We start from the raw sequence: 23061 nt of genomic DNA, 5'->3' as shown, positions 1-23061 counted from the left end.
AATGGAAGCTTTGGTGCACCGTAGGAAGCCCGCCACCAGCAGCAATACCCGGCACAAAACACCACGCTGTCTTCTCAAGCATTGCTCCAGTCCCACGGCAAGGGGGAAAAGCAGAGTGGGCAGAGAGGCGAAGAGTGGCTGGGCAAACAGTCAGGGGTAAGGGCTCAAAGGGCTCTGGTTACCACGGTGAAGAGGACCTGCTGCTCCAACAATGTTCGCATGAAGCGTCCAGCAATGGGGCAGGCCTCGCCATCGTGCCTGAAGGTCAGTGGCCTGGACAAAAGGGGAAGCATGGGCACAACTTGGCAAGGAACTGGGGCCAGTGTATAGACGAGTGAGTGTGTGGGGTTTGTTGGGGAGAGGTGGGGAGGGGCTTTAAAAATATGTTGGCATAGATTAACGTAGTATCAGAGGAGTGTGTAGCAGTGAAGAGCCTTGTCACCCCCTCAGTACCAAAGATTCCTCTCCATTGGTGTCATTCCAGGTTCTCACTCAAGCTTCACATATCTTCAGATCTTCACACATGAGTTCATCAGCCCTATAAGTCCTTCATGGAAACTGAACACATGGCGGTCCCACCCACACAAACATATTCAGACAACACAAAGGAAACTTGAACCCCGGACTAACATGATGGAGACCCGCCTCAAGAGTGGAACCTCCGAGTTGGCCTGGGGACAGCAGTGGGCATCTCTCACTGCAGAGTGGGCAAAGCTGGGTGAGCAAAGGGCATGCAGCTGAAACAGTCCAAGATGTTCCAGGTCAAAGGACACCAACGCATTAAAAAAAAGGCGTCTACATACACCAACAACATTTACTTCTGAGTTGAAATCAGGTCTTTCAAACTGGAGAACTACTTTTCTTTCATCAATTTTGGTCTTCTGAAAGCGATTCACAGGTTTCCCCATCAAAGACTTGGAGGAACTCCAACTGCAAGTCATCTTGCACAAGACTCCACAAGAGCACCTAATCGATGTGCGACACCACTCCGCCCACTTTCAAATTCAAAAGATAATATACAAGCCACTTCGGCAATTTAAGTTACCATAACGTTTCTGCCACACCTCCTCCTGGCCGCTTAAAGACAGTGTGTGCTCACACGCACATACACACACACTGTCCCTCAACACACACTAATAAAAGGGGGAGGGGGGCAGGGCTGGGGTGGCGATCGCACAAACACTGTTCTTGGAACTCTGCCGAGTGAGGCTATTGTGCAGGCGAGCGGTAAAGAGACAGAGAGAAAAGGATAGAAGGGGTGGGGGTGCAGTTGAGGCTCCATCAGTGGGAGGAGATAAAAGGCAGCAAGGTGCCGGGCCAAGTTGAGGCCGGGACGAGGTGGGAGAAAATGGACTGAAGGATGTTTGGTTGAGATGCGGACGAGCAGGTGTGAGCAGCTGACATTTCCTGTTTGGACTTCAGATCGTGGGTGCGAATGGGGTGCTGTCTTTCACCTGATTTAGAAAGTGATGCCTCTACTCCATCTCCTCCACCAGAGCTCATGTTGGAAACACTGGACAGGAGCACTGCAGCGCAGACCAGAGGTGGACTTTGCGATAGGGCAAGTGGACATGCTAGCGCAAGCTGTGCCGCGTTGTTTACGCTGAAGAAAACTAGACACAAGTCCAAGTCATCTTGGAAGAGCTTTAAGGAGAAAGTAGATGACAGTTTTGGGAGGCTTTGGAGGCACAACAGAGTCCTCTGTTCCAACACGTGTGCTTCTACAGTGGCCGGCAGAAGCTGTGTATTTTAGGCAGCGTTGTCAAGGTAGATAGTTAAAGAGGAGCCTGACCACGGACAACGAAAGACAATCTTTGCGCCAGTGCTTGGCCCTCATTGTCATTCTGATGGAGCCATGTCCTCACTGACCATCTCCTCGAACCGCCCCCTCCTCTTCTTCATCTCCAACAGTGCTGGTCCAACGCTGTCTCTCCTCTCCATGAGTTCAACCCCTAACTTTGTCTCCAAACTAGAGAGTCCCTCTGCAAAAAGTATTTGTCACTACAATGATTGGACTAACAGGTTGTGAAAGTTTCATGTGCTAAAAAATCCACATCAAAGTTCTTAGAAGAGGGAATTCGGCCCGCATTTCTAAATAGGTCGCTCTTGATCAAGATTTTAAGTCGATGTTTGATCTTTCCCGAGTTCAAGTCAGACTTTCAGATTATATTTTCATCTTCTACATAAAAGCTTTGGCTTGGATTAGCTTTCAGAATTCCAGCGTGGTGTCCCTGTCGCCCGCTTTCGCAAAGAAAAAACACTTTTCATGCTGGGATCGTTTTACTAGTCACCTAAGGGCCAGCGGGGTCTGCCGAAGTTCTGGGTGTGGATCAATGTCACTCAATCCCTCTCATCCCCAAATCTGAAGCTACACCGCAGCCGCGGGACACAAGCTGTGGGCTTAACACATTCCACAGAGGGAGGGGGGGGTCACTCCGGATTATCCAGCGGTAGTCTTTCAGACTTATTTCTTCTTTTTTTTTTCTAACACTGACTGCAACAAAACAAGAGAGATGATGATGAGAGAGTCACGGTTAGCACAGCTGCATCACCTACAAGTTATTTGTCTTTGTACATCACAACAGCAACACAAGACTGAACTGAAGTGTAGACCAGACAGCAGATCAAAGACTATTTGTCAAATATTATAAAGCTTTGATTTATTGTACTAGTTAGCTGACATACATCAAGACCAATCCAGAGACTCAGAGTGGACTATTGTCATTATTAAGAGCTTCTTGTATCAAAAATACGATTGTGAGAGTTATATTCTCCATGAGTGTCACACGCCGGTGTCGGGTGTCAAACGTCACACAGCTGAAGGGCACGGTGCGCCGTTACGGTCTCATCATATTTGAGGATGCAAGTCCAATGCAGCAAGTGTGCTTAGCACTCCAGCCAGTTGCACCAGCGCGACCAAGAAAAAAAATTGTCAGTTGTCACTGCCGACTAGTTGAATTTGCAGCTAGAGCGAGGGACCATGAGAGTCACAACTTAACTACTTCTTGTCTCATAACTGGAGTTAAAGAGACTCACACATAAGCGTCCAGCATCACAGCACAAGACTTCTTCAAAATCAGCAAAAGGAGACTTGTGGTGGATCAGCTAATTTCACAAGTCCATGCCCAATATTTGTAATTATCAACAGAAGAAGAGTAAAGGTTGTTGCAGGAGCTAATAAAGTTGTGTAACTCTCAAATAAATGTGATATTTGTTCCTTGGAGTCGGCTCTGTAGTTCTAGTCTTCAAAGCAAGTCACAGAGACTTTCATCTGTTTATCTATTTTACGTTAGAGCAGCTTTTGCAGAATAAGTTTTGCAGAAGTTCCAGTCTGCCTCTACACTATTCCGCGCAGGCTTTTTACGAATGCTGAAGCGAGAGGGAAAAGTAAACTTTTATTGGTATTGAAGTAATCCCTTTACCATACAGCGCCCTATAAAGGGGGATTTGTTCTTTTGATTGCCCCTGCGAGTGTTTATGAAGTCACTGTGGGATCAGTCGGAGCCCAAGGGCAAGGCCGAGCTTGAGAATTCTTCTGAACATTTGTGTAGCAGCACAAACACAGTATTGTCCCTTCTGTTCTCGCTGACTTTACTGGAGAGGGAAAGGAAAAGCAGAGTTGTTGGAGGGCTGGGAATAGGTAGACCCCTCTGGGACGGCCGCCCTTGAAGAGTTAAACATCAAACCCGCTTTACACACAAGCACTTCCTGTCAGGACATGAAAAGGTGATGGTCTACAAAATTATCAGGTTGACTTCTGTGTTGTTGGAGCAGGAACAGTGTCACTCACTTCCACAACAGAAAACCCAGAACCTCTGAGTGCGGATATTTGGAAGGGTGTTATCAGGCCAAGAGTTCATGACTCTGGTGTTCCAACCCTCCAGGGATTGGTGATATTTGATTTGTTTTTATTAGAGACGAGGAACCACTTAGCTGGCTGTAACCCTCGGGACGTTTGGCACCACATCTGAGAAGATTGCGGGTCAGTGGAGGGGACAGCCACAGTAAATATTGCTTCTGGAGAAATAAGCGGGCAAGCTTCACTAACCTATTGATGTTCAAGGATGTCTCAATGATGAGGGTTTTATACAAGCCACTTTGGTGAGGGGAAAGGCTCGGTGCCGACTCATTTCCTGAGTCAAATGTTGAAGAACCGATTAGAAACCTTTGCCACGCTGATCACCTTCTAAATGTGAAGCGTTGGCTCGACTATTTCTGCATATGAATTTCCTCAGCAAGAAAGGGTCAGGACCTTGGTATCCTTAAGGAAAGAATGCATGACTTGAAATGAAAGACAAGAGGAGGATGCTCACCTCCCATCAGCCTCCCAGCTGGGAGGACAACATTCACATCAAAGAAGTTCTTTGAATGTTTCGGGAAGGGCGGCAGACATCAACGTGTAGGGCATGTGAACAGGGCTGCAAAAGTCGCACCTCTCTGTACATCGCGTGTGGCAGTTCCATCTTCTTGTGAGGACCTTTTTTGGTTATTAATAATTCAAGAGACATGAAAAGACCACAGCTAGCCTCAGCCATCCATGTCCCTGGGGAGGCCTGTTGTGATGTTAGAAGTCAGCCACACTCCAGTGAGCAAAGCGTTTACCTCCTGCTTCCTCTGACCAGCAGAGTGGGCAGAAGGCTGCTGGACGAAACACCATGTTGAGTGCTCACACCGGTATGCCATGCACTTCAGCCCAAATGTGCGCTTCAGGAGATAGCCTAACCGGGAGAAACTCCAGCTTCTTTAAATGCAAAACAACCAGGGCTGGCTCAGCACTTACTTCACTGTGACAGACCGAATACATACATACTGTCCGCTTCATCCTACACTTCCTTTTCTGACAGGGAATCTCAGTCTGTAATCTCAATGTGGCCTTCACTCAGAAGCTTCCACGTATCAGGTATCAAATTGAGGGAGCTAGAAAGCTTGAGACCAGCAACCTGAGTCAGACATGTAGCCATTAGCAACTCCATTCTCCAGTGGTACAGTGGAGTTCACAAGTCTTTTTCTCGACACACTGGTTAGTAAGTGTTTGTGGGTTAGAGGACGTGTTGTGAGCAGGACCAGACGTGGTTTTATCTCCCACCGCAGTGTTCCCTCTTCACTTGGGAGAGATGAAAACTGATTTTATTGAACACGAGATAAACACGGAGAACGTGACACGCACCAATAACAAGTGCCGCTCATGGCCTCAGAACAGAGCGCCTATTGTAGGTAGAACCAGGATAGCCAGCATCTACCGACAGCCTCACGGCCCCCACCAGAGGTCTGAAGTCTCCCCACCTCGTCTGCCAGCCAGCCGGGGCCCGGCCTGAAGAAACCTGTCATCACCACCACAGAGGCTTCTATTCATGCCCATAAAGACAAAGTCAAAAGTGTACAGCAGCGATCTGAGGCATCCCAAGCATCCAGATATTCACCAGCGATATCATTTTGGGCTTTTTCTTTTTTGCAAGTTTTGCTTTTGGCCGCCAGCCTCTCCCTTCATCAGCTACACGTCCAGTCAGCAGCGGAGCTCACAAGCTCGACGGCTCGTTTGATCATTAGCGAAGTGAATTGGACGGGAATAAAGATTCAAGTTTCCAAAACATGTGGGGGACTGTTGATGCGTGCACGAGAAGCGATGCTTGTCCTGGAGCGGGAACAGCTGCTTCTGCGGATTAACTCACCGAGCAGCAGGGGGGCGCTACATTTTAAAACAAGCCTTTTCAGCTTTCTGAGAAAACTTGGCCATTGAAGCTGCGACAGAACTTAACAGATTAAAACAGAATTTCTCTCTGGTGAGGTCTGCGACACAAAGCGTTGCAGCCTCTGTCTCTGCTCTTGAGCAAGTGCGGCTGATAGAAGAGTCAGAGGTAGGAGCACGCTGGGTTGAGGAGTGAAGGGGACAGAGCAGAGGATATTGAAAGGAGAGAGGGTTAAAAGAAACTTCCATCGCAACCATAGACGAACGTTTCTGAACAAAAGCAGTCCCAAAAATCATCCTCCTCCTCAGTGCAGAAACAGCAGTGCAGCAGAGAAACCAGTTGGTGTGAGTGGGTGAATTACCAGTGTCAGTGTGAACACGCAACATGGTGTTTTATGAAGGTTCTCTACTATTTGTTATATTTTTTCAGAAAAATGTTTATTTGAAAACATAAAGCATAAGAAAAACTGAACGATCATCCAATGTTCAAAATAAAACAACTGCAGAGGGACGAAGCCTCAAGAAAGACACCTGAGCCGATCCTCTACTGTTCCCAGCTCAGAGCACTGGAAAACAAGAGTGAATGTAAATAAATCGGAGTTGTTGACACCAGCCAAGAGTGGAGGGGACAGGTGCCACAATGACTCCGGCGACCTCCACGGGATGTATGCATCCCATAGCGGTGTCCCCTTTCAAGTTGAAGGGGACAGACCAGTTGGTCCAAACAGGGGGTGCCAGTAAAACACACACTTTTTTGTGTGGCTGGGGAACACTTTTTGGAGAAAACCATGACAGATGTTTTCTTTACTGCTGTGACAGAGCACTGCGTTCTGGACAGAATGCTTCAATGTAACATAATATATTGGGCTTAAAACAGTCCAGCATCCCGCCTTTGACCAAGCACATTTGGCTCAGAGTCAACGCAAAGTGTCCTGCTAATCCAACAGTTGTCTCGCAACACTGAATGTCACCTCTGAGTCCGGCACTTGTGTTAGGAATCCAGAGGCTCTTTGCATACCGGCCAGCCGGATATCCTCTAGTTAAAGAGGACCCACTAAGCCGGGGGCCATGTGTTGGTGGACTGCAGAGGGGTGCGTTTGAGGACGGTGGTGGGGATGTAAATGCAAAGCTTAGAGAGTCTTTGGAGTGACATCAACATCACTTTCCAGTCTGCGCTGAAAAAGCATGTGACAGCTGACTGCTAAGGTTCTGGGGGAGCACAATCGACTTCCCTGCGGATCTGCTGGGCCGCAAGGTTTTTCCCCCCTCCGCCGATGTGTACATCTGTGAATGGCTTTTGTGTTGCTGCCGGGGCAGAACAAAGTGAGTTCAGGTTACTGCAGTCCTCCCGTTATTGGCCCACATTGTCTCTAATTATTCCAGCAAACATTGACACAGCATGTGTGGTCTCGCATTTATAGCTCCTCCCCTTCTGCCTCACAGCTTTACAGAGCGAACAGGCAGGAAAACAGAATTTAGAGACGGGAGGGCGGGGGAATCAATGTTAGGGACTTCATCATACTCTAGCTACACAAAGAAGCACATAAGAAGGTGTGAACGTGAATGGGTTTAAAGCTTACAGCATAGAAGTGCACACTTTCAGGGCTCTAAAATTTAAATTTTAAGACGGCCCCTCTCCCGGATGCCTGTCCAGTGAGAAGCTGACGATAAGTTAGACACTTGGCCTCCTAACTTCCGCTACTGTGCCCATAAACTGGATGGACTGAGGGAATTGATAATTTTATAGAACAGAGTGAACACCTGTCCAGGGTGTCCCAGTGCCTTGGTGGCGCGTTCAGTTTCTGCCAACTCAAATAGACTCGCTGTTATTTTAAAGAGCGTCTTAAGCTATTTCAGAGTTTTCAAGCAGACTGAAGCGTCCGGCGGGACACTGCAATCCAAGTCTCAATCATGTTTACTTCGGAATGCTTGCGGGATCCATGTCGCCTCTCGGGTGACACTTTGTCACATGCCTGTGGGATGCACTCGGAACAGCAAAGGGCTGCATCGGCCCGTCTTTTTCTGTTGTTCCAAAAAATCTCCCACCAGACCTCTCGTCCTCTCAAAACAGCATTCTGGGAATCCAGACTCTCTGACAGGTCTCGGGACAAGTGCTCATTAGAGAGTGTTTGAGGTGAACAAAGGGCAGCCGCTTCTCTGATTTTAAAAGTCATCTTGTGCCGTGGCAAAACGGGCGATGCATCGTCTGTTTTCACCTTTTGACAGAGTCTGACGGCTAGCTAGCTAGCATGGAGTGTCGCTGCGGACTGAGCTGGCCATGTGTCATTATGTTGCCCTTTCTGAAGCACCGTGAGCAAGTGGCAGTGTGGAGCACTATGAATGTCAGATTTGTTAACTCCATCTTCCAGATCGGGGCTCGAACGTCACAACGCCAACCGCGCTTTTGGTGCAAATAACGAATGAACAGTGATTGCAACACACTCACCTCACAATGGCGCGACAAAAACAAGCATCCCAAACAAGCTAGCAGCTAATCAAACTCACTTTCACTTAGAAGGTCGCGCTGGGGAAAAAAGATTTATTCCTGGATTAAATTACAGACTCCTAAAGAGCTGAGCAAAACCTCAGCTGGACAGTCCTCCGTGTCCTACAGGAGCCATGCTTGGCATTTTTGTTCAGAGGCTGCTTGAGGTCATAAAAGAGACCAGTCTCGATGAGGACAAAACAGTGCTACGGTGGCTCAATGGTGACACGTTTTTAAGCTCAAGAAAACTCACATTACACATTTGTTTTTGTAGAAATTGGGGCCAAAGTCTGGTCAGGTACCTCCAGAGACAAGGGGACAGAGCTAGCTACGGAGTTGCCATACCCAGTGTAGCTCCACTTTAGCGACTTATTTACTATCAATTTGTTTCTACATCAAGCTGGTATAAATACTCAATAACATTAGTGTCAGGAGCATGTTGACGATAGTATTGCAGACGATAAGCATCGCCCATCTCAATGTGAACCAACAACAACAAGTCAGAATACGCTCAAGAATTAGTCCTTGGCGATGCACTCAATCGAGAAGTCATGAAGATGTCAACAAAGCAGCCTTGAAAAACAACTTGACACCAGGGGTGTAAAGGAGTATAACGCCACCATAACCGTGAAGGGGACGATGGAACACAATTGGAGAGCAGTGGTAGATGGGCCAATGGCTTGGAGGGTGTCGCTGATGAGGGAAGACTCAAGGGAGAGCTACAGTTCTAGCTTTGCTCTGCGATAGCAAGAGCATCACCCTGCTTTACAAAAACAATACTGACAGCTGGTTCCGCCTCCTCGTCACCGTGTACAGAATAATGTTTACACATGCTCAGCCGTAAGACGATCTTGTGATCATCATCTTATCCATGCAAACAAGCAGCTCCCTTATAGAAAACAAAAGCCTTTGTGCGGCACCTCTGACTTTCCGATCCGTCGACATGGGACCTGAAAGGTGGTGAACTCTCAGTAGATCAAAGGGCTGCCATTTACTGCTTATTTATAATCAAAAGACACATGCGACAATAAAAACAAGGGCGAGGAGATGACTTCAATCAGAGGCACGCCAGCAATCTTTGGCAAAGCAACAGCGGTGAGTTGTTACAAGCTCCCGACAGCCGGGATGTGTTTTCCGCACCTCGCCTGTCACGGTCGCTGTCAATGAGTGATCAGGCTGGTGTTATTTATAAAGAAAAGACGTGCTGTCGTTCGTGCAGGAACGCCCATCACAGGGGAAACACACAGGCAACCACACTGCACGCTACGATCAGGCAAACTAACCAGCTGCGATGAGTTCGGCGTTACGATGAAAAGAGGCCAACATTGACTGTTTTGATATTTCGTGTGAAACTTTATAAGCGTGTGGTGGGTGAAGGTTGGCTTGGGTTCTACTTCGACAGGTGTCTTGCGTTTTCAGTGTGTATCGCAAAATTCAAAAGTGACTCCAGTGTGTGACTCCAAGTATGCGCTGCAGAAATAAACTTCCAAACCGCTCAGCCACCAGGACGCCACCTCATGTTCCCTCACGGCGTGTTCCTGCCGCCTGTGCGAGGAAGCACCTCCACCTTTATTTGTACGAGGCAGGAATGAGCTGCGAGGCCCACAATTACATCATCGCTCAGTTTTGCAAAGCCACATATCAGGATCGGCATTACTCAGAGAAGCCTTTGAAGAGTTTGGCCCGGCCCCTCGTCTTCTTCCCCCTCCCGCCCGCCCCCACCCTCCGGCATGGCCTTTGATGATAGCGCGTGGAGCAGCGCCGAGCGTCATGGCCTCCCAGGCCTCCCCGCCTCGCCTGATCCTATCTGCTCAGGCGGCACATTCATGTGGTTTACACCCGCAGCACGACTCCCGGCAGCTATTTGCCCGAGGCCCCTCCCTTGTTCAGGGTCCAAAGGGGCCGGAGATGGCCCGAGCTGCCAATGGGGGTCGAGGGGAAGGACGGGAGGAATTGTGGAGGCTTCATCAAAGCCTGAAGTGCTGTGACAGAGCTTTTATTGCCACTGAGACGAGCCAACACGCTATATTTGTGTGTTCCTGGAGAGGAAAGTTACACCTCCACGCCACGCTCAAGTCCCACACGGTGAAGTCTTTGTGGTAGTTATATCTTTACTGTTGTCAGGACCATTAGATTTATTAGAGTTGATACACTTGCAGCTCTGTCTGTTTCAACAACAAAGACCCATTTTTAAAAGAAAAAAATATTTAAAAAATTTGAAGGTAAATATAAGGGATGAAATATACTGTATAAAAGGCATCAAACTCGCATCCAAAATCACAGGGGCAGCAGCTGCATTAAGGAGGCCCAGACTTCCTCCTGCAGCTCTTCAGAGGGAATACTGACGTGTTCCCAGGTCTGATCCAGGGGCTCCACCAGTGGATGTCCTCACTAGTCCAGGAGACACCCAGGCAACAGCTTATCTCATGCTTCCCTCACTCGTGAACTACACCCTGAGACACTTGATCCTGCTGACCTGGATTTTGACAGTTGGGTGGACAGTTTGGATCGTCCACGGAAAGGGACGACTGATCTGGCTACAAAGAGACATCGCCCGTTTGTAGACCGTGAGCGACTTTCCTCAAGCTAAAAGAAATCCAATCACAGCATTTAGATTCAAATAAGTGTTTGCTTAACACAAACCTATTACGACTGAAGCCAGCAGCATCTTCAGATTTACATCTCTGTCATCTAGGCCAGCGAGATGAGGGAGGTTCCAGCTGCAGCTCCACCAGCGCAGTGATAAACCGGCTTGTTCTGAGCCGACCGAGCAGGCCCGATCCATCATGACGCCGACCCCATTGTGTTAGAACCTGACTTTTGCTGACTACAGGAGCGAGCGCCGAGACGGTGGAAGACGAATGGGACTCGGACTCACAGAGGAGTCACATCTGGACCAGCTGTGACAACCTCCAACACCATCGAGAGGAAATGCATCAAAAATAGGGTGGAAGTAAAATGGAGTTGATGGTCAAAGCAGAAGCTTCACTTCCTTTGATCTACTCCACCGCCCGACTCGGTGACAGTGCCTAATTTCAATGTGAGAAAGCTCCAATAACTGTGTGGTTATATCTGCAGTTTTGAGAAGTACGTCCATCACAGAATATAGGAACAGTGTTCTGGGAAATGCCTAACAGAAATTTGGAGAATTTTCCAGATTCAAACGTTGGAGACCTGGTTATGCTAAATAAAGCACTAAAATCTTTGAGAAAAGAAGGTCAAAATTCAGCACCATCGACCAGAGCCGGGCAGACGACCTTTTAGTCGTCAAGATGGAAGCAAGTGTCTTTGTCACGGATTTAAATTTCTATATCCGTTGAATGAAAACCAGTCGAGTTCTGCACTTTATGCAATAACGTGGCTGCATGCATTGAAATGGACCTTTGCTGTTGTGAAGAAATGTCCTGATTCAGTTCAGTTTTAATGTAGCCACACAAGCGTATGTGTTACACAACACGAAGAGGAAATTCTTCAAACTACTGTTCGGAGAATTGCATAGCTACCGACCGATTCATTAGGGCCTTCTATGTGACATTGTGGAGAGAGAAAGAGCAAATCTGGACTCTCTCATTCCGCCGCTCAAAATCCTGACCTACAAATAACGGCCCAGTGGCCTAAATAAAAATAGACAATGAAGAAGTTTTGCTAACGACAAGCATGGACGTTGCTCAACATGCCAAGCCTCCATGAAGTGAACCGAGGGACCTGACGGGAGGATGTTGTAGTAAACAACCGTTTGTTTACGGTTATGTAAGAAAACACAAATGGAGGACTTTAGACTCGGCAGTCTCGGCCTCGTGGCTGGATCTGTGATAACAAACCTGTAGTAGGAGGGCACGAGTGCATTGTGAGGAAGGAGACGGCCGATGGAGTGAAATGAACTCCGAGCACATCTACCTTCAGAGTCTACTGGCCCAAAAAGCACAACAAAAGAGGAGGCCGGCGTTGTGGTGTTCCACGGTTAGTCAGCACATTCCTGCACCACAACAAAGCGCGCCTCTGCTTGGATAAGCCACTGTGAGCATTGTCATTTCATAACCCTCGACCTCCCGGCCCTTGTGCCACAGACCTCTCTGGGTCAGGGGATGGAAATGTGGGCTGAGAAGACGGACGTTTGATCGAAGAACAGAGTGACACGCCAGAGCAGCCCACGCTAACCATGACTCAGTATGTACGGAACTGGAAACAAGTGGCCTTGAGCCACGCTCCAGAGTCAACACACGGCCCTGTCACTGTCCGCGGGACAATCTCACTTCTTGAAATACAGCGCCAGCCCTGGCAATTTGATTGACAGGTCATCATGCCGGTTTGGAGGGGTCACTTGAGATGCCATCACAAGGTGAGCTCACCTCAACGTTTACATTAGAGACATTGGCATTCTCAGACGACAAGAGTCAAGCCTGGAGTCGTGCAACGTCCAATCAGAGAGAACAAGTGGCAGCTGCAGCGCAAGATGACCTCAAACCATCTCATGAAGACTGAATCCCAGGTGTGCCAAGTGGCTAATGCTGAGTACACACCACAGCTGTCGATGCCTAGATACGCATCTTTCTTGAACAGTAGTCGGACACAAGGAGGGTGAAAGAAAGTCATGAAGCTAAGCTCTTCCCCTCCTCAGTAGGACATTGTTCCCCACGCTGAATAACACCACATTATAAATTCAATAAACACAGGTGTACTTGCAGCACTGGACTTGAATGTTACGTATGACAGGGCGCTGCACTCTCCAGCTCCGCGGAATGTGACAGCCGGCACCGGCATGTCGTGGGTAGTCAGGTGGACTTCAGTGTACTTTAAACATATTTTTAATACAAGAAAGTCTCAAAGATGACTTCAGTAGACACTGAGACTCAGAGTCACAGTTGGTTCTCTTTAATCGAGCGGTGCAAATAAGCTTCTGGACGCGGCTCTCCAATGTGGATCACATCCACGCATGCCGGGTCTCCTAGAGCACTGCCGCCTCGGCAAAATACACACTCCTTCCTTGACTACATTCTCCCTAAATATCATCATGTCACAACAACAAATGTTAATTGACATTTTGACACATCTCGTCGTATCACACAGCCACCACTTAACCCCAAAGTAAAACTGGCAGAACACAGAACAGTCAGGCTACAAACATAACAGGGTTCTACAAGAGACAAACAAATGATTCTGATTTTGAAACAGGGTTAGCAGAGACAAGGGTCAGAGGTTGGGCCCAGACGACTCCACCATCTCATCTGGAGTAATACAGAGGTCAGGTCATCCCACCAGTGTTTCCCCGGGTCCGTCCCAGGGCCTCCTCCCAGTCGAACCCCTTACAGAGACCTCCTGACCTGAGCCACCCCAAATATCTATTGAAGATGTGGAGGACCAGACATTAAATCATTAAATCTGTCAACAATTTATCCGCTTAATAATTTCTACAAGTTTCACTTTGCTAATTCTTAACCATTTTTGTATTATTAAAGAAACAGTCCTCCCATTTCCAAAGCATTTCTTAGTCATAATCGTGATGCTAAGTGCAAATCAAGACTTTTCAGTTGACTAGATTTCATGTGTTTCTCGCCCAGTTTTGTTCTGCCGCCTCTCGGGAAAGGGACAACTCTGAAAAGGTTTTTACAAAATAGTAGTGTTTCATCATCAAGGTGTCGAGCAACAGGAAAACAGGAGGAGAGCGGCAGGCGCAGTGAGAACCAGCATTAATCAAAGCAGGAGCGCAACTTCAAACGTCGGCATCGCTACGGGGGCCACCAGTACCGACACGCAGCGGCTCCAGGTGGAGAGAGCGAGGAGGTGAGTGGGGAGGAGCAGATCAGAGGGAGCGAAAGTGCCAGGAGGAGCCGCGCACTGTCAAATACGTTTGGACACGTAGATGAAAGCGGACGTTTGGGGGCCACAACTTTTGGGAGAAGCTGACTGACAAAAAAACGGAAACCGGCGGCTAGCTACAGCTCACGCTCCTAGCATGGTAGCATCATCGCGCTCATGGCTACGTGCACCAATCACACCAAACTTTTCTTGGGGCTCTAGCATCCACTTGAACCACTGGGGGCTCAGTTCTACCCACCGGAATCCTTCACTTAAATCCGTTCCTCCGCATTGTCAGCTGCATGACGACTTTTGGCAGCAACAAAAAGGAGCAGAGCGGCGATGGTGCGTCTGCTGGAGGGGAGGGCTCGCGAGCAAGACAGCGAGAGAAAAACAGTTTAGTCTGTTCTATTTTGAAAACGGGAGAAAAGAAGCCTCAAATTACTTTGGCTGGGACATGAAAGGCAAACAGGGTGGCGGTTCCAGAGACGATAGCACTTAAAATACATCGCCGACCGCCAGCCAATAAATGAGGAGCAGCACTTTTAACCTTTTAAACCAACGTTTGTGTGCTGCTACTGTTGCTTCTCCCTGTGCTGGGAGTGTCCCCGCTGCCAGGCACCTCCCGTCTGGGACCAGCCTGTTATGGCCTCTTGGGGTTTCCAGGCTGCGGTGAGAAACAGCGCTGGATGCCTTAAACCACTAAAGCTCTCATTATAGTCTAAAAGCAGTGCGACACAACTTCTGCCAGCTCCAAGGTAGGCGCTCCAGTATTTCAGCTCATCACTGTCTGAGCTCTGGACAAACACAGCAACGGTCACCCTCCCTTGTCTCAGGAGGGACCGTCTTCACCCTCTTCTTCTTCATATGGAGAGACTCTTTGTGTCAGGAAGTGGGCTGAAGCCACATTATTCCCTCTGGTCCTGACCCATGGCACTATGAGTTCCATCTGGTTCTCTCGCTGCCGTGGCGCTCACATGTGGACGGCACGCGCCCACGGGAAATGCGACGCAGATGTGGACGCGAGTGGCCGCCTCACGATGAGAGGTGCAACACCACCAGGAGAGCAGCAGATGACACCGGCTAACAGTTGCATCAGGAACATCTGGAAGCCATTTGGACTGTCAACTGTGAGAACGTGGAGAACCCAAGCTAGCAGGGAGGCCGACTGCTCATTGTGAACAGACACATATGTCTGGTTGATGCATGACTTAAGTTCCACGAGCAGTCATTGAGTTGTGATGTTTGTAGATCAGTTTAAGACCCATGGTTTACAAGTCGAACAACATGTCTGGCAAACAAACTCCTGGTTGCTAAATATTAGAAAGTACCATGGAATCCTTCGTTTGAAGTTCCATTCATCCATTAAACAGTTTTACAATGTCAGGTGTCGTATGTGACATCATCAGCTGGCGGCAGCCTAGAAACATTCCATAAGTGGATACATTTGGTGCCGATATTGGAGTACTGACGAGCAACGGCCCCAGAGCACCTTCATCATGGCCGTGGTTTAGGCATTTGGTGATCCTCGAAAATCCCACGTTGTTGCAAAGTTTAAATCTACAGGCCCCAATACAGGTCAAAGGTCACAAACGTCCTTATCTGCCATGATTCTGTTCCAGAACCATAAATGATCACAACTTTCACCGCTTTTATTTTTATAATCTGCCGCAAAGCCAGGCATTTTTGGCCACAACAACCAAAAAAAAGTCCACAAAATACTGAAATGGAATGAATACTGAAATTGGGTATATAATCACTCACAGGATATATATACATCGACAGTTGACCACCGCTTTAGTCCAGTTCAGGGATGCGGGGAGTGCTGGTCATTGGGCGAGAGACAGGGATACACCCTGGACAGGTCGCTGGTCCATCGCAGGGCACACACACACGTACCTAGGGGCAATTTTAGAGTGTCCAATTGGTGAGGACTGCAGAGTACCAAGAGAAAACCACACACGTAGGCATGGGGAAAATATGCAAACTCCACCCAGAAAGATCCAGAGCTGGATTCGAACCCTGAACCATCTCTCTGAGAGGCAGCAGTGCAAACCATTGCCCCACTGTGCCACTCTAACAGGATATATTTCCATGTAAAACCTCTTCGATTAAGTAGCTAAACTAACAGCTATGCTAAACTTATAGCTACCAGCAAAAAGTACCATTGCTAATAGGGTTCCACTGATAAACCAGCATGGTACATGTTCGTCGAAGACACTTGTACCCAAAGTGACGTCGGAGGCTTATGCTCACAACCTCCTCCCGATCATCTTCGCTGCTACCCAGTGGGCTAACCAGCCAGGTACTTTGCTCCTAGCTGAACTTGTCATACAAGTGTAGGTCGAGTGTGTGCAACGGTGAGAGCAATTTCTGAGACTGAGTCGACTCCTCAAGCTCACCGCACTCGCCCACGGTGACCTGAAAATGACGACATTCAAACCCCCGCCGCAAGCGTTCGTGCCGCCTGTTGCCTAAACCACAATTTCTGTTAATCCGGGGCAGGAGTGGAGCAGGAGGCATCTGGCAGCGAGGACGGCAACAAGCCACTGATCAGCAGCCGTGAAAAGCCGCTTCTGTAAATACTCTGCTCCAAGTCTCCTCAGGTAACAAGGGTTGCTGCACCAGGAGACACTCGGCTGCTTCAATTAAAATTCCAGCAATCAAGAAAGAGACTTTTAAGCTCCAGGGAGCAGAGCACTCATCAACCCCCCCCTCGCTCTCTCAAAAGAAAGAGGGCAAATGAAGTTAATTTATTATCTTTAGCCCGAGGCGTGTACCTGGTGTTCTTCAGAGGAGCAGGTGCTAGCTTTGGGGAATCAGTAAAAAGGGAGTTAGGGACATGAGGAAGCAGTGATTAGGGTCTTGTCTTTGCTCAGGAACGCCGCCAAACCGCTTGCCGGGATGTAAACCCTCTACCTGCTGAGGTCTGACCACCGCTGTGCACACAAGGTAACTCTAACCAGACACAAACAAGCGCGAACACCTCGGCTAAGTCTCTCACCAAGGTCAGCACGGGCGACCCGAAACCCAAATATTTTCACACAGCTCGGGTCCAGAGGAGTAACACTAGATCCGCCAGGACACCGCGCTGCGTTCCCGCCATGTTATTTTACAAGTGAGGAATTCAATAGCGCTTTCAAATTATACTCTTCAGGTTGTTGTTGCTTGTCAGTTTCCGCGTGCATAAATCCTGCTATAAAAGCGAGGAGACGTCGTCGAAGCTGCCGCTCATTACAGCGCGACAAAGTATAAGCTGCCTCCAAGTGGTCAGAGGCTATGTTAGCAAAGAAAGCAAACCTAAATAGATGTGGTTTTCGATGTAAAGCTGAGGTCCGGCGGCTCGGTGTGGTTAGTTGAGTGGCGCCGAGAGGCCGCACTTGTGTGTAAACAGGGCTGTTTTTGTGAGCATCCCTTTCTTTGATTCCCCCCCTCCACATGTCAGCAGCGCTTCAAACGTCTGCACTCTGAGGAACCTTTTCAGAGGCTTGCAGCAGTGTTCATATTGGCAGCAGTTGTGCAAACATCAGCACGCAAAACCAGTAAATTACTGTCGCTGTTTGTGGCGCAACATTTGGCAGGTGACAAGAAGCGCCGCTGCACACGCGTGTCGGCCCAATCCGACAGACTTGGATGATGACTGACGCAGCGAGAACTGCCGTCGTCTCGCCACTTGTGGGAACAGAACTCGTGGTCTTGCAGCAGATGAATTGACTTCCAGTCAAGCATCCACGCTAGCATTACTCTGCAAAGCAAGTTTTCCACGCCTGACTTTCTATTGCTAAGCTGCGTGAGCGTAGCTTTTTCACCAAACAACAGTGCAAACACATTTAAAGTCAGTAATATACATTTGACTTTCAGCATTTTAACAGACTGTGGATGGACAAACTAAAATGTTTTCTACAAGATGGCAGTGTATTTTCACACAGTAAACACCAGGGGACCACATGGATCACACTCTGGACATGGTGACTTTGAGTTCAGAAACTCACTAGTAGAAACTAGACCGAGTTGCTTCTCAAAGGTTTATCGAAAAGCATCGCTCACTAAACTAAATTAAGAGGGAACAACTACAGAATACCATCCACAAAACAGAGAGCCGGTGGAAGTTCTGAATAATCATATTCATAGAGGTGAATTTCATGAGTGAGATACATGAAGTGTAAACAACTCTGTATCAACTTCAGTCAGCAGCATGGCAGATGGATGAGATGCTGAATTAGCTCAGTTACACAATCATCACATGCTTATGGACTTCAACTTATATTTGAAGTCACATCAACTCCTGACACACTTCACCTCTGACCATGTTCCGGGACCAGTGCGGCACATACCGTGCACCCCTGCATGTCAGCTCCAGTATTACACTGCGAGGGAGATGGCGATGTTGCGATCGCAACTCTGGACGCAATTCCAACCGTGTTCTATGAGGCGCAGCAATGTTGTCCAATCACAGCGACTTTCCCAATAATTCCACCAATCACTTCAGTCTGCTTTCGCCCACTGCTCTACGCGGCATGTGCGCCATCATATTCCCTCCCTCCGTGTTGAGATGAAGTCATGTGTGACGCCAAACAGTGTACGGGGGGAACGTAAACAAACACGGCTGACGGCGAGATCTCTCTCCATGCTATTTCTGACACTCTACATCCCCACCCCGTCCAAACGTCCGTCAGACTCCACCCTTGTGAGGAGCTGCGTAACAACACAACAAGCGTCACTACACGCCCGGGAACCACTCACGGAACATCATCATAAAAAAGACGAACTTATTTTATTATCAATTTTCATTTAGCATGTTCAGCAAGTTAAAAAGGTAAACAAATCAGACGGTAGCCCCGCCTCAAGAGAATGTGTAGCCGAGGGAATAATGTACTTCCACTATCTTGGTATGTGTTTCTAGAGCATTAGAGCACCACTACAGTCCTACTACAGACTACAGGCATGTCTACTACATTGTGTGTGTTCGACCGCGTCACGTGTGGACATCCACAACTCGGTGTGGATGCAGCCTGAAGGTTGCTGCTTGGTTTGCATAGTTGGGGGGACGGCCTTCACAGCATTTTTTTTAAGTCTGCCGCATAACCAAGCCGCAACTATTCAAATAACAAAGGTTTGCGAGAACCTGGAGGGACCGACTAGTGTCATCAATCCTGCAGAAAGTCACTGGAAAGTGATCAATCACTCTTTCCAGGTCACTCTGGCTCGGTGAAAACGGCAGAAGACATGAAAGCTTTGGCACATGACCACACTGTCTCTGCCTCGAGGCTTTATTGGATTGAAGCAGATGAAGCAATCAGAGGAAAACTTCTAATAAACACTTGGCACCGAGGGACGGAGACGCATCGCGCTGCTCCAACCCCTCCTGCAGGGGGCGTTTCCAAAGGTTGCCAGTGGCGGGGAGGGCGGCGCCCTGGCTAGCTGGGACAGGCTAGGATGGAGGAAACGGGAACTGCGCTGTTTGGGATGCAAACTTTGGTGAGTCTACAGTGACTCATGTTTAATTCAATGCGTGAAGACGCGGGTTTGCGTCCAGAAAGTTATGCTAACTTTCCACACAGTTTGTGTTTGCTAATGAAAGCTGTTAGCCGGAGATGCTAATTTGAGATTCGGGAATTAACCTGCAGAAGATTCCCAAAAGCTCGGAGCCATCTTGTGACCACCGGACCATCCTCTCTCTCTCTCTCTCTCACACACACACACACACACACACTCGCACAGCACTTGTGACAAGAGCCAGCGGAGGAACTTTCCAGCAGGCGAGCTCGGTCCGAGTCGCAGCCGGCGCCGCTGCACGCGCCCCCGGCTGCGACTCGTGCCCGACTCCCGCTGAAATACGAAGCGAGACGTACTTGAACGATCTCCCCCTCCGCGCTGATCGTGGCTCCGGCTTTGGAGAAGCGTCCCTGCAATCCCGTCGTGTACGTGGTGTAATCTCCATTGGGACTGGACTCGAACAGAACCACTTCCACAAAGGCGGTATCCTTGGCGGTGCCGAGAGAGGCGGCCGACACCAGGATCAGCAGCACCAGCGACACACGCTCCGAGCCTCCTCCGGCACCAGCACCTCTCCGCGGTAGAACCATCATCTCGCCGGCGCCGATCGGAACATCATTCCAGGCGGGTTCGTGAATCGGGTCGGGGCTGCTGGATGCGTGGAGAGCGGCGAGAATTGTGCAACCGGAGCCGCAGCGTGTTTATTTCACCACTGCTTGTCAATTACACTGCGCTCTCTCTCTCTCTCTCTCTGTCTCCCTCTTTCTTTCTCACCCCTCCTCCCCCTCTTCCTCCTCCTCCTCTACAAAGCGGATCTCCTTTGATCTCTAAACACGTGATTTTTTTTCTCTCTCTCACCCCCAAAAGGGTTCTCTCCCCTCCCACCGATCGTTCTCACCCTCGCCTCAGTTAAGGAAGCACCGCAACTTCCGCCGAGCCGCGAAACTTTCCAGTCGCAGACAAAAGTCTGACCCGGTTCTGGCGTTCGTTGCTCTGCGCGCGCGCGCGGCCGGTTCTCCTCGGAGGAATCCGCTTCCTGGTTGTGGAGTCTCCGGCTGGCCTTGTTCACAGCGCTGTCGTACCACCTTAAAACAAACACGACCCTCCCGTGGGACCTTCCAGGAGCCCACCGGGCTCATTTCTGTAGCGGATCCACAGGTTCAGAAGTTTCTGTCGAGGCTCCCTGATTCGAATTCACTCTAATTTAAAACAACCGATGCAGTTGCAGCAGGTCCGTCCCTCCAACTAGGCAAACCAAGCAGCGACCTTCAGCATCATCCACACAGAGTCTGTCTGATCAAAACAGTGTCGTCCCCACGTGGACACGATGTAGTGCATGTGACAGGACTGTTGTGGCGCTCCAGTGCTCCACGTAGACGGTAAATTATTTTATGATGTGACATCATCAGTTCCAGAAATATCCAGATCAGCCATGCACACAGAGACATGGCATTTTCAAATTTATTCACTGGTTTTAAACATTATCAAGGGTTCTCACAGCCACTTGGGGGCCCGGATACCTAAAAGGTGCCCATCAATTTTGTCTGACAATGTCAAAGTAGCCACTAAAGGACCAAGTTCAAAGTGGGTTTGTGCCGTGCTTTGGTTTCAGCTGGGGGGCGCTATACACATTGTTTTGTGAAAGGCAACTGTTCACTCACGTGGAACCCATTGTGATGTTGTTCTTTTTTGCCCAAATACTGAAACACAATTTCACACACTCGATTGTCCGTCAGCCAGAGAAGTCCAGGCCAAAACACCCCTCTTGAGCCAGACCCATCTGGACTTCGATCTGGGAATGAGTCTGTAGTGTGAACAAATTCCAAATTGAGAAGCAAACAAATGAATTTCTCAGCAGCACATTGCCGATTTTCTGCTTATTTCTTAGTCGTGTGCAACATAAGTTCTGTCTTGCACGTGTCAAAAGGCCTCACAAACTGCGTTATGATTTACAATGTTTTTCACGTACATATTGTGTTGCTGAGGACGACAGTGTCGCTACTGCATTAGTGTTTTCACATACTAGTACGCGTTGAATCAAAATTTTGGATTGAGTGTGACGCAGGCACGGAAGTCTAGGATGGACCTACTTTGTCGGATGTATTTATTTATTTTTTTTTACTTCATACAGCCTCTTTCAGTGTCCTGGAAGCTGGCTCAACAAAGTAACAATGAGACAGAGAGAGTAGCTCAGTCATCCAGGAGAGACTGAGCGTAGAACCTTCAAGAGCGAGATATTGAACTGGGAGGAGATGCCGGGGTGGACCCAAGACGCAAGAGGATTGGCTGTTGAGTCTGGGACCTGGCAACAGATCAGAAGAGTGGAGAATATCCCGGACCAAAAGGCTAGAGTCGCTGTCTTCCCGCCTTGATGTGAAGTACTTCGCCATACTCTGAGGGGGAAAGGCTGAGCGGGTCATTGCAACAGGGAAGGACTGAGATCCACCGGTCATAATCACATCAGGTATTTCTCCAAACTCCATTAGAACACGCCTGTCTTTCCTCCCTGAAACGCTCTGACATCCTCAGAACTTAATTCGATCTTCTGCACTTCACGGCAGCTGCTGTTGATTGTTTCTGTTGATCATGTGACCACAGCGTGTAATTACTGACTCAGCAGATTATGACCAGGAAACTTTCCCACATGTCATTAAATAGAATTATATTTCAATTGACTCAATGTTCTTTCAAGATAATCTTCTCTCACATCATCCAGCGCTTTATCGAAGGCTTGTTTGGCGTTCGCGGAGTCAAACTCGTGCCAAGACTTGAACGTGGGAACCAGTCTCATCGCTCAGTGGCAGTAAATAAAGACGGAAATAAAAAAACTGTGCAAAAGTTGGAGATGGATTTGAAAATGTTAGGAATAGATTTGTTGGGATACATTAATACTCAAGTGTGAAAAGATGAATAAATACATGAGTAAATGATAATAACAATAAATGAGAAATGAAAGGCTGAATACATTACAAATGAATAAAATACAAATAGAGATGCATTTATATTTTTTAAATTCAATTAAAAACATACATGAAATATATGCAGACATGAGGATTTAGGCAGAGAAAATAAGAAAATAAATGAGAAAATCCTAACATTTGCAAGATAATGGACAGACATTTATAAACACATATGAATAAATAAATCAAATACACTGCATATTTGAATGATGGAATAAAAGTGCTTTCTGAACTTGCATGATGAATATTAAATATGACTGATGCGGAATGAAAAAAGGGGTAAAGCTTTTCGAGGACAAAAAATACGCTGAAATGGAGCTAAACTAATGATATAAATATGGAAATTTATAAACATTCAATGTATGCGAAAACAATGCGAAGAATAAAATCAGAATTTCAGCAGTGGGTGCTTGGAAATATAAATGGAAATAAATGTCAGATGTTATGATCAGATGATGTCATTTTAAAAATATATTTGTATTTGATTTATTCTGATAATATAGAATATAATAAGAAGATCTAAGTCTAAGTCTTCAGATGGAAGCCACAGTAGAGACGGCAGCGCTTGTCAGTGCCACACAGACTTTGTCTCTCCTGAACAACAGCAGCATTATCAGCCGACTCTGACATTCAGTTTG

The 23061-nt window shown here is 48.0% G+C and overlaps 1 protein-coding gene across 2 annotated transcripts in view; it reads right to left on the bottom strand.

Annotated features, from left to right (window-relative positions):
• znrf3 (zinc and ring finger 3) overlaps nucleotides 1-20523 on the bottom strand; it is a 54396-nt gene extending 33873 nt beyond the window's left edge. The window contains exon 1 of one of the 2 annotated variants that reach the window (XM_053869599.1): nucleotides 19820-20523. In XM_053869599.1, the coding sequence (XP_053725574.1) occupies nucleotides 19820-20056 (237 nt within the window). In that variant the 5' untranslated portion in view covers nucleotides 20057-20523. The remainder of the gene's footprint in view (nucleotides 1-19819) is intronic. The other variant, XM_053869598.1, reaches the window with a different exon arrangement.
• Between the last annotated feature and the right edge of the window lie 2538 nt (nucleotides 20524-23061).

The sequence above is a fragment of the Synchiropus splendidus genome, chromosome 7, assembly GCF_027744825.2.
Source record: "Synchiropus splendidus isolate RoL2022-P1 chromosome 7, RoL_Sspl_1.0, whole genome shotgun sequence".
Taxonomy (NCBI): domain Eukaryota; kingdom Metazoa; phylum Chordata; class Actinopteri; order Syngnathiformes; family Callionymidae; genus Synchiropus; species Synchiropus splendidus.
The sequence above is the reverse complement of the archived record's forward strand: the minus strand, read 5'-3'. Positions and strand labels throughout refer to the sequence as shown.